Source organism: Cetorhinus maximus, chromosome 5 (genome assembly GCF_964194155.1).
Source record: "Cetorhinus maximus chromosome 5, sCetMax3.hap1.1, whole genome shotgun sequence".
NCBI classification, from domain to species: Eukaryota; Metazoa; Chordata; class Chondrichthyes; order Lamniformes; family Cetorhinidae; genus Cetorhinus; species Cetorhinus maximus.
Window position 1 is genome coordinate 92760222 of NC_135883.1, and position 12433 is coordinate 92772654.

The 12433-nt window shown below is 41.6% G+C and overlaps 1 protein-coding gene across 1 annotated transcript in view; it reads right to left on the reverse strand.

Annotated features, from left to right (window-relative positions):
• Positions 1-12433, reverse strand: part of dcbld1 (discoidin, CUB and LCCL domain containing 1) — a 123865-nt gene that overhangs the window by 88687 nt on the left and 22745 nt on the right. Inside the window, exon 2 of the mRNA XM_078542203.1 lies at positions 9040-9258. Coding sequence (XP_078398329.1) covers positions 9040-9258 — 219 coding nt within the window. The remainder of the gene's footprint in view (positions 1-9039; positions 9259-12433) is intronic.

The window sequence follows — 12433 nt, forward strand, 5'->3', positions numbered from 1 at the left end:
CACACACACGTAGACACACGCACAGATGCACATATATACAGAATGTATTTGTTTTTGGATTCCAAAAGCTAGCCATCAACAACATTTGAATTAGTGGGGATGAAAGTGCCCAAGTTGATTTTGAAATAGAGTGAAAGCTGCATGCAAATGCAAGCATCAAATCCTTGCTTGCCAATACCTGAGGGCAGCCAGTAGTATTAAACTGAAAGTTAACTTTAACAGCCTTGATAAGCTAGCAGCATCTAAGAGGCCTTGGTCTATATTTGCGCATTAAATGCATTTTTTTCTCTCTTGTTAATGGTATTGACAGTTTAAAAAGCTTGAACAGCATTGCTGAAGCTTTAAAATATTTCAGGGTACACCAAAAAGGAAAAGAAGAGGTTTAGCAACACATCACAGATTTGACAGTTTTCATTCAGCTGTTTTAATGTAGCAACTGAGGGCTTAATTGGAACATAATCTCTGGGTACTGGTGGTGCAATGTTCCAAATTTTAGATTTGTACTAGATATTCTCAGTTTAAGCGGGACCCTTATGTACAGAGATTTACTTTCACTATCAAATATCGAGACACTAATAGCATGACCTTAGGAACCACTTGTTATGTGGACAGGATACTGTAATCTTCCACATTTCATCCAATTTCAGAGGATTGATAAATCTAGGCTGACACTCCAGTGCAGTACTGATGGAGTGCCGCACTGCCAGGGGTGCCATCTTTCAGATGAGACATCAAACTAAGGCCCTGTCTGCCCTTAGAGTGAAAAAGATCCCATGTCATGAGTTTGTAGAGCAAGGGAATTCTCCTCAATATCCTAACCAATACTTATCCCTTAATCAACTTCACTGAAGACAAATTATCTGCTCATTACCTTATTAAGTATGTCAACTTTCAAAAATTTGTTTTGACCAAATTATAGGATAATATTCCAAATGTGCACCTTTGTGGTATCTTACTGTGCATAAACTGGTTGCTGTTTGTCGACATTACAAAAGTGACCAAAGTTCATAAGTATTTCATTAACTGCAAAGTACTTTGAGCTAACCTGAGGTCGTAAAAAATGCCATATAAAATGCAAGCTTTTCTGTTTACTTTTCTTGTTAGTTTTACCAATCATTCAAAAGTCAACACCAAGCATGAAACTATTAATGTTTATACTTCAGTCATTTAGTGAATAGTGAATAAACATCTGAAGTAAGTCTCACCACAATAGGACTTGACCCAGCATCCTTCTTCCTAACATGTAAGCAATAGCAATATGCCTCTTGGACAATTCCATCACTGGATCAAACCAACTTTGCTCTGAGCCTAGTCTACTCTCTTGATTTAACATAGGCTGGTTTTGGCTTTACCTTCCTCTCTCAGCGGAGTTTTGCAATTAATATCAAACCTGCTGTTTCCTTTCTCCTGTCCCTCAGCTGTAAGCTAGTTTCCTTAAACTAACTCCCTCTGTTTTCAAATGAATTGTGAATGATCCACAGAACGGTTTTACATCAGCATCCCTCCATCCCTCTCCACTCCCCGCCGTATTGGATTGGAATGGTCGGTCTTAACTACGTATCTCTTTTCCTCTCCCTCCCTCTGCCTCCAGCTCTGGCAACAGGCAAGAGGTGAATACTTTTGTGGCCTTCAGTTTGAAGCATATCCAATCCTTCCAATGCTACATGGTCAAACATCCTGAAATACGACACACGTCAAGTTTCTCCAAGTTCATTTACAGTTTAGTACAATTAGGTATTTCAGCTGTTCAACATCAAGAGCACTTCAAAAGTTGAGCAGTTCTCTGCTCAATTGCCAGCTTGAGGTTTAAAAGCTGCCCTATAGATCATCACAGTACTGACAACTTCTTATTTCATGATCATTTGATTACAATGACCATTTGGGGGACTATGACTAAATTAATCACTAACACTAGATTTTCCTTTCAATTATACAAAAGAAAAAAAGCTTACTCTCTGAAAATGATATTTTGAAAAATAATAGAAATACAGCTGTACTCCCTGAGGGGCTGAATCTTGCTGGTGTATGGTTCCATAGACACCAACAACTGACATATAAGGTTATGCCTTTTGTGTGAGCCTAGACAACAAGTATCAGCAAGCTTTTCTCAACCACAAAGAACACCAAAAGTCAATACAAATCAACTTTTCAGTAGGAGTCTAATGGTTGTAAATGGGGGCCGAAACACGATGGTGTTTCTCTTTCCTAGTTATTTAACTCCATACCCAAATGCTTTCTCAATTCAGATCCAAAACATTGACACAAACCAAAGATAAAACAGAGTTCTAGTGAGTCTGTCTTAGTGCCACCTAATGAGACGGGTGTCATAAAGCGAGTTCATTGCAGAGTTATAGGAACAAAGTCAACATTAAAGACCAATGGTACATAAACACAAAACTAGAGCGAGAGAAGCTGAAAATGCAGGTTTGTTTATCCCTCAAAATGATTCTTCATCCTTTTACAGATGTCCACATGTTTTATTATTGAACCTCAACCTTTTACAGATGAACACATTATGCTTTTAAAACCTTAACCAACTGGTTGAAACATGTGAACATTACTAAGCTTCCTTCCTTTCATTTCCATTTCTACTTTTTTCAAGTTACAGCAATTTTGCAATTATCTTGGCTCCATTTCCCCAATGCAATTTGCTCCTCCCCCTCATACTGCTCCTATAGTTCCTGTTTGACATCCTCATCTAGCCACATACTAATTACAATACCACAGAACCTATGCTACAAGCTTTGAAATCCTGTCTTCAATGAAGACTGAATGGAAATAATTATGGGGGAAAGCATATTTGGAAAGAGCTTCCTAATTTCTTTCAAATTCAATGCTCACAAGGCCTGCACCCTGTGGCAGCCTTCTGTCTCGTAAGTGATGGTTTGCGTAAACATCGCCTGGTGCGGCTCAGGAGCCCCACTCTGGCATGGCTGTAGCTGCCAGATTTGCTGCAGAGGAAGCAAGTGGGCTGAGAAGGTGCCCAATTCGCTGGCTGCTGTTTTCTCTGGATCCTCTTCTTGGCCAGTTGAGATTTTCATTTCTGCTCACCTCTTTCCATGCCCTTCCAAACAATCAGCCTCAAGAGTTCACGGCTCTCAGCGACTGTCTGTCAGATATCAGTGTCAATATCCACCATCTTTATATCTTACTTGCAGGTCTCTTTGTAGCGGAGGTATAAACACCCAGGAGGTCACAGTGGCCAGTTCACTGTACAGAAGGTCGTTGGGTACACAGCCATCATCCATCTGATGAACATGACTGAGCCAGCGCAGGTGTCGTTGGCTTAGCAACTCTGAGTTGGTGACCTTGTTCCGCTAAGAGATGGCAAGGATATGTCTGAGACAGGGTAGGTGGAAACTGTTCAGCCTGTAGAAGAGTGCGCTGCAGGCTCAGGCTGAGTAGACTTGCGGTTTGGTGTTCTCAGTCAGGTTACTGTTGTTCCGCACTCTCTTGGACATAACAGCTGCAGCTTTTGCAATGCATCTGTTCATTTCATCAAGTGACAGATTGGTGGTGGTGGGTTGGCAACATCCTGGACCATGACATTTGTCTTTCTGATGAATGCCAACATATCAAAATTAAATAGATATATTTAATAATTTTAGAGTACTGTGGAACATTAGCAATTCATTTCACGTAGTTAGCATACTTCAACTTTGGATTGTAAAAATGTTAAACTTTTGCCAACAGAAGACAGAGTTAGGAATTAGACATTCACACACCTTAAGGTCTTTATTCCATTCTTTAGTTGAACATGGGCTATAACCTAATCAGAATAAAGCCAAAAGGCAGATCTGAAGCTGGACCTTTTTTTTAAATATATAGTATAATATATAATCCATATTATTCTAAAATGTTGCTCGTCAAATATTTAGCATCACGTGATAAGGAATTCAAAAGCTTGAGGAACACGATCCCTAACTGGTTTCAATGTAACAGAATTACCCAGCTCAGGCTCTTCCTTACTCCTTCTCCCTGCTTGTAGAAAATAGAGTATCTATTTGCTTAATTCAATGGTGCTAATATGCAAAAGTGCTTTTTCCATTGATAGGTCATTAATAGAACAGTTGACCTTTATAGTTAGGCCAAGAATGAACTCTTAGCCAATGAATAAATACAACAAACTACACTACATAAGCAAAATATTACAGATGCTGAAAATCTGAACTAAAAACACAAAATTCTAGAAATACTCAGATGGTCAGGCAGCATCTGTGGAGAGAAACAGAGTTAACATTTCAGGTCAATGACCTTTCATCAAAACTGGGAAAAGTTAGAAATGTAATAGGTTTTGAGCAAGTTAAAGGGAGGAGGATAGGAAGGACAGCAAAAGGAAAGATCTGTGATAAGGTAGAGGATAGGAGAGATTAAATACAACAAACTGTTTCATCCAAAAACTGGTATTGGAAGAGACCAGCATAATGAGAGGCTCTAGTACATGAGACCCTTTAATGAGGGAGGAGTGCAATGATGATGTTACGGGAATAATAATTCAGAGGACATGAATCTTGAAATTAACAACTGGCATCAGTAAAAGTAACCATGAAGCTTCAGATTCTAGTTAAATCTGAACTAATTCATTAATATCTTTTAGGGAAGCAAACCTGTCTTACCAACCCTACACTTGACTTTACTCCCTCAGCAATCTGTTTGACTTTTGACTGCTCTTTGAAGGTCAACCACCACCTTTTCTGGGCAACTAGGGATGGACCATCAATGCCAGCCTTGCTAATGACATCCATAGTGCAAGAATGAACATATTTAAAAAGAGTTTCAGTGGTGACGAAGGGGCACCAACCTGAAATGTTAACTCTTTCTCTCTCCATGGATCTTGCCAGACCTGTCGAGTATCTTCAGTTTTTATTTCAGATTTCCAGTAACTGCAGTACTTTGCTCTAGTATCCGATTTGGACATAGCAGTTTAATAATTTTCCACTTGTTTTAAAATGCAGACAACTGTATACTGGTGAGCAAAAAAGAAGACAGGCCTGCAAATTCAAAATATTGGCTGTGCAATAGGAGTGGTGGTGGGGATAGATAGCAGGTAATTACCAAATTGAAGTGGGTGGAAAGAGTCAGGTCAATATGCCAAACTCTTATTCACATCCTGCAAAGAATGAGTCATATAATTACTGCTTATTAAATCCAGTTGGACACATTTCATTTGGTGCACTCCCATTTTAAACTAGATGAACGGCAATCACCTGTTCTCCAGGGTGAAAACTGATATGAATAAATTCACCTGTAATTTGAGAAGATTTTGTAAAATCAAGAACAGTGTAGCCAGCGACACCCACATCCATGAATGAATAAAAACAATTCCTTAAATTTGCTTACTAACTGATTCAAAGAATTGATAAGTACCAAGTGAAATGCAGCTGCTCACCTAGAAAGGAGGGAAAACAGATCACTTTTCCACCATTCTCCACACCACCCACACACCCACGCACCCACACAGCAGTTTACCTGGCAACTAGGGAAGACAACATCTCCTAAAAAAAATAGTCGCAAATAGTAGGCAGAATTTTATCTGGCACACAGCGGGGAGGCTGGTAGTGGGCCAGGAACTCATTTACATTTGCAGCGAGCTTTGCCATGGCCCTTAAACTTAGCCACTCAGCTTAGCTTAGGCTTTAGCATTCCACTTCAAGGTTTCACAACTAATCATAGAGTGCAGCAGGATGACGACCCGCACTTTTGTCAATAAAGCATCTCTACTTAAATAGACTGCAGCAGGGGGTTAGAATAGCTGTGGGAAACATTGACTGTGAGGTAAAACAAAGAGGAAGAATTATGAAGGTTTCCCCTGCCATCTTCCTTGGTTCTCTGACTCCTCCCTGGAGGCCATACTAGCGGCAGTAAGGACCAGAAGGAATGTGCTTTTTCCTCAGGATGGGAGGAAGATGTCAGACACACTGATGAAACATACGTGGCTGGATGTGAGCAGCAGGAGTGTGGTGCCCAGAACCTGAATACAGTGTCAGAAAGGGTGTAATGACATCTACCCTGGCATCTACTCGGCCATGTGGAAATTTCTCAGGTATGTCCTGTACACAAAGAGCAGGAAAAATCCAACCTGACCAATTACTGCCCGCTCAGCCTGCTCTCCGTCATCAGTAAAGTAATGAAGGAGTTATCAACAGTGCTATCATGTGGCACTTGCTTAGCTATAACCTGCTCACTGACGCCCAGTTTGGGTTCCGCCAGGACCGCTCAGCTCCTGACCTCATTACAGCCTTGGTTCAAATATGGACAAAATATCTGAACTCCTGAGGTGATGTGAGTGTGACTGTCCTTGACATCAAGGCAGCATTTGACTGAGTGTGGCATTAAGCAGCCTTAGCAAAACTGGAATCAGTGGGAATCAGGGGGAAAACTCTCCACTGGTTGGAGTCATATTTAGCACAAAGGAAGGTCAGTCATCTCATCTCCAGAAAATCACTGAAGAAGTTCCTCAGGGTAGTGTCCTCGGCCCAATCATCTTCAGCTGCTTCATCAATGACCTTCCTTCCATCATAAGGTCAGAAGTGGGGATATTCGCTGATGATCGCACAATGTTCAGCACCATTTACGACTCCTCTGATACTGAAGCAGTCCATGTCCATATGCTGCAAGACCTGGACAATGTCCAGGCTTGGGCTGACAAGCGGCAAGTAACATTCGCACCACACAAGTGCCAGGCAATGACCATCTCCAACAAGAGAGAATCCAACCATCGCCCCTTGATGTTCAATGGTATTACCATCACTGAATCCCCCACTATCAACATCCTGGGGATTACCATTGACCAGAAACTGAACAGGACCAGCCACATAAATACTGTGGCTACAACAGAGGCTAGGAATCCTGCGGCGAGTAACTCTCCTCCTGACTCCTCAAAGCCTGTCCACCATCTACAGGCACAAGTCAGGAATGTGATGGAGTACTCCCCACTTGCCTGGATGAGTGCAGTTCCAACAACACTCAAGAAGCTGGACACCATCCAAGACAAAGCAGCCCACTTGATTGGCACCACATCCACAAACATTCACTCCCTCCACCACCGATGCACAGTAGCAGCTGTGTGTACCACCTACAAGATGCATTGCAATAATTCACCAAGGCTCCTTCAAAAGCAACTTCCAAACCCATGACGACTACCATCTAGGAGGACAAGGGCAGCAGATAGATGGGAACACCACCATCTGGAAGTTCTCCTCCAAGCCACACACCATCCTGACTTGGAAATATATCGCCGTTTCTTCACTGTTGCTGGGACAAACTCCTGGAACTCCCTCCCCAACAGCACTGTGGGTGCACCTACACCACATGGACTGCAGAGGTTCAAGAAGGCAGCTCACCACTACCTTCTCAAGAGCAACTAGGGATGGGCAATAAAAGCTGGCCCAGCCAGCGAAGCCCACATCCCGTGAATGAATAAAAAAGTGACTTCATTATGATGAGCTTTATACCAATTTCAGATGTCAGTCATCACTCTCTCACCTCCCCAGCGTTCTCCTGCACAGCATTCCTCTGACTGACACACCTTACTGTTTACACACATTCCTTTCTCTCCGGGCACCTCCTCAAATCTCCATCTCAACAGCCAACACTCATCCTCATCCTATTGCCATCGCACATCCATCCCGTCATCCTCCACAAATGGTATAGGGGCTTTAAAGGGCCATGGCAATGAGTTGGGGGGGCAGGGGGCAGGTGGGCATCAAGTGTTGCCCTGAGTTGGCACTTAGTTGACAAAGGAGCTGTAAAGTGCCATGGGAGTGAGTAGAGGAGCATAGGTTGGCTTGGAGGGTATGAGATGGTCATGGGACTGGTTAGAGGAACATAGGTCAGCATAGAGGTATGAAGGGGTCATGGGAATGGGTAGAGGGGTATAGGTTGGCATGGAGGGGTATAGGTTGGCATGGAGGGCATGAGTTGGCATGGATGAGGCAATGTGTAGGGGGGTGAGGAGATTTGAGGGGTGAGGGCTAGATGGCTGTTCTTGGTTTTATTGTCTTTTTTTCCCGCTGAGACGAAGTCCCAGAACACAGGGTCGGGGCTTTTAATCGGCCCACTCGGCACCCTGCAGCTCCTGTTTTTGCCTCTGCACTCTTTCTGGGGGTAGTGGGCCTGACTCCCGTTAACGCCACCATCCCCCCCACTACCATGAAAAAGCTGAACATCCAGGGCACTTTGTCCTGAGACGGGTTCCAACTCTGTGCACCCGATTCAGGAGCAAAAACTCAGCCCTTAATGTTTTGATTACCTGCTTATTGAGAAGAGGTTGCTTGATATTCAAGAGAAAAAATGCTCTAAAACTGACAGTTTCCCAAGGTTTTCAGTTCCCTATTTCCTGTTATAGGTGCCACCAGGAGCTTCTTATAACTAAGCACTAAAGGCTGTATTTTTGTGAATTTATTAAAAAGAACTTCAAGACAGTCAGATTCTTTTTAATGTAAATAGCTGCAGTGTTGTACAAGTTTGATCATTGTACTAAATATCTTGCTGTGCATTTTTGCTTTTGTATTTTTCACCTGTGAATTTTAATTGAAGTAATTTTAATGGAATGGATTGATCAAGGACATGTTATTTTACACCTTTGAGGATGATGGCAGAAGGTGGCAGACATCCCATATATTTTCCAATGCACAACACATCACAATTAGATGCAAATTGCTAAACCTGTTCACAATATTGGATAAAAACCCAGGATTTAGTTCATAATAGATTTGAGCTGCTGCTGAAAGATGTAGTCTAGCGGTGAACACAAGAGCAGGTGTTGGCAAAAATACAACAAGACTCACTTAGGTCCAGGCACCTCCACTTCAAAACACAGTTTACGTTGAGGTTATGTTATTTACCATTTAACGAAGATAAAATCCCACTGAAGTCTTCATTCCATTTCTACTAACCTATTCCAGACTTGATTTGCAAGTAATTGCTCCTTATCACAGTCACATTGATTAGTACATATGAATCAACCACTTCAGGTTTGGCTTGTCATTTAAATTCAGTTCATTTACTAGATTTGAACAATTACAGTCACGAACTTACCATATTCAGTCATTGATGAAGATGTTCCTTTGAAGATTTTGAGGTAATCGGAGATGCACTGCTGCAAATCTAAGTCTCCAAATTTCAGGAAAATTTTCTTTCCTTCAGGCACTTGAATTTGCCATTCACACCAGGTATGGTTTGGGTAGGTTCCAGGATAATTCCTTGATGTCAACGTCCCACTGCCTGGACCTAACAGCATGTGACCACATCCATCACCTGTTAAAATAGGTCATTAATCAAAAATGAATTTTTTTTTTAACAGTGTGTTATTTTCTAGATTCTGGTTGTCTTTATTTTTCTTTAAGCCTGATATTCTTTAAAGGCCAGCTGGCATGCCGTTTAAAGAAATAGTTTTAGCTTGTGTCCTGGGGCGGGGGTGGGATCGGAATGACATTTGAGCAGGCTGTTCAAAAGCAGCTCAAGAAGAAATTAATATATACAACACCCGAAATAAATTTCTTCAACCCAAACTCTATCCGCATTGGCTGAAAAAGGTAGCTTCCGTAGGAAGCAGTGCACCTCCTAACTGGATCTCAGCCTTATACAAAAAATGACTGGGAATAATGTGTTCAAGTTTAACAATCTACCCTTGTACCAATGGTACACACACCAGAAATGGCATGGGTTCCCCACTATGCACTCCTCGCCTCTGAAGGCTGGGTGGGAAACCAACCCAGGCAGATCAAATACCTGACGCCAAAACTGCTAATCAATCTTATTACTAAGGAAGTACAAGCAGAGGCAAGTTAAATCAACAAGCTTAAACACCAGTTTTTAAAAATAGTTCACTGAGATAAAAGTAAGAACGTGTTTGCATTTCTTTAGCGTTTTCCACCCCCCCAAAATCTTTTTAATGAGGTTTTTTTCATGTAAATATGCACCTTTGCTCTATAGAATTCTAAATTAGTATGTCCCCTGGAAATAAGGTTGAACTGAGAGCAAACAGCAAGGGATAGGAGACAGCAATTATACCTGGTTCAGGCAGCCTCTCACACCTAAAGGTATTTCTTCCTGAAGTACGTTTTTTGAAAAGAAGCCACTGATTCTAAATAGTGGTTTTAAAAAAAAGTTTTTAAACCAGTTATATATTCCAGGCAGTGGCTTTTCACTCTTTGACAGACATTAGAGTAGTTTGGCCCCAAGCAACCTTATACATCACCTGCAATAATCTTGCATGTGAACATTTCACAAGCCCAAATTGCCTGGATGATCACTTCAACCTCATGACAATTGCTTATTGACAAAGGCATCAATAAAAGTAAGACAAACCCTTCACATTTCAGTGACAAACCAGAGAACAGGTTGTGTATTGACACTCACACGATGACAGATGATGTTTCATCCTAAGTAGAATTCACAGCTTCCATTTAAACATCCCAGTGCCTTGGCCTACATATCTTGCATATTAAAAGAGACAACACTAAAGTATTTTAGGATTTGAAACACAATGGAATCCTTCCGCCATCGCCTGGCCCTTCATCAAAACAAATTTTTAACATGTGATTTTTTTTTTGAATGCCAACTAAATTGTGCAGGTATAATTCACTTCCCATTTTAAAGTCATTCTCTACTTCTTTGTATTTACTATACATTATTTTTATAGTTAATAGTATAATTTATGACAATTTGGGAAGCAAGAGTGGCAGGTGCATGAACTCTCTGCAGTACAAGCCAAGAAGCTGGGAAACAACACTGAACTACAGTACCATCACTAGCAGGAGCATATAGTGACAAGTTTATATAAGCAGTTTCCATTAGAAATGTGGACATAGCAGTTTATAACAGAAAAATATAACAAAATAAAAAATATAACAAACGCTAAACAGTAGAAAACAGGGCTTAGTAGACTGGGAGTGGGCATGGATGCGGGGTTTGTAATATACAAGGAGGAATAGTCAACATCAGAGGGAATTAAATGATAGGAAAGGAGAAACTGAATGAATTAATCTAGCAGAACAATTCAGTTAACATAGTTTGTGTACCTTGGGAAGAGGTAGAAATGAAACGTTTAGGCTTATGTGTGGTTGGGGAAAGTTCTGAGGTTACATTCAGAGCAGCCATGATCTTACTGAATGGCAGATCAGGCTTGAGGGGCCTAGTGGCCTACTTCTGCTCCTAATTCGTATGTTCGTATGTAAGAGATTAGATTTGTGCCAGTATTTTGGTAGCTAGTTATATTTTGGGGTGGGGCGTTTATCCCGTGACTGAAACAGGGAAAAGAGAAACCCATTTTTCAATGTCAACACCTCTCTATGCATATTGATTAGAGGGGCTGGACCTGCATCTGTACAATGTTTATACGCACTGTATTTCATAAGCAAAGCATTTGACACACTATTAAGTTCTTCCGAAGCGCAGTCAATGGGAAACCTGGCAGCCAATTTGCACACAGCGAGGTCCAACAAAATAAATGGCCATATAATTGTTTTAATGATAATGGTTGAGGAATAAATGTTGGTCAGACGTTCAGGAGAACTTTTTTGTCGGGTCCTCAATGGGAAAGGGAGTAACCGGCGGGACGGAGGGAGCGATGGATCCGGCGGGTGGACGGGGAGGCTCCGTAAACACGTAAACTGGAGGAACAGCACCTCATCTTCCGACTAGGCACTTTACAGCCTTCCGGACTGAATATTGAGTTCAACAATTTTAGATCATGAACTCTCTCCTCCATCCCCACCCCCTTTCCGATCCCCCTTTTTTCCAATAATTTATATAGATTTTTCTTTTCCCACCTATTTCCATTATTTTTGAATGTATTTCCATCCATTGTTTTATCTCTACCGTTTAGCCTTTTTCAATTCCTTCACCCCACCCCACCCCCACTAGGGCTATCTGTACCTTGCTTGTCCTGCTTTCTACCCTTAATGTCACCTATTATCACATTCCTTAGATAAGATCACCACCTTCAACACCTCTTTGTCCTTTTGTCTATGACATCTTTTGGTTATCTCCACCTATCACTGGCCCTCTATCCAGCTCTACCTGTCCCACCCCCCTTAAACCAGCTTACATTTCACCTCTTTTCTATTTTCCCTTAGTTCTATTGAAGAGTCATACGGACTCGAAATGTTATCTGTGTTCCTCTCCGCAGATGCTGTCAGACCTGCTGAGTTTTTCCAGGTATTTTTGTTTAATTCAGGAGAACTTCTCAGCTCTCCTTCAAATAATGTCACAAGATCTATGATGTCATCCTCATTATCAGCGGTCCTTCGATTTGAGGATGACGCCTACTTAGGGGCGCAGGTTTCTGCCAAGGGTCTTCATGTGACTGAGTAGGTTGATTCTCAACACACAGATTTGGGGCACATGAGGCAGGAGGGCAGGATCAGTGATGTACACATAACAGGACAGAGAATACCTCAGTTTAACTCCTTATCCGAGAGTCTGCACC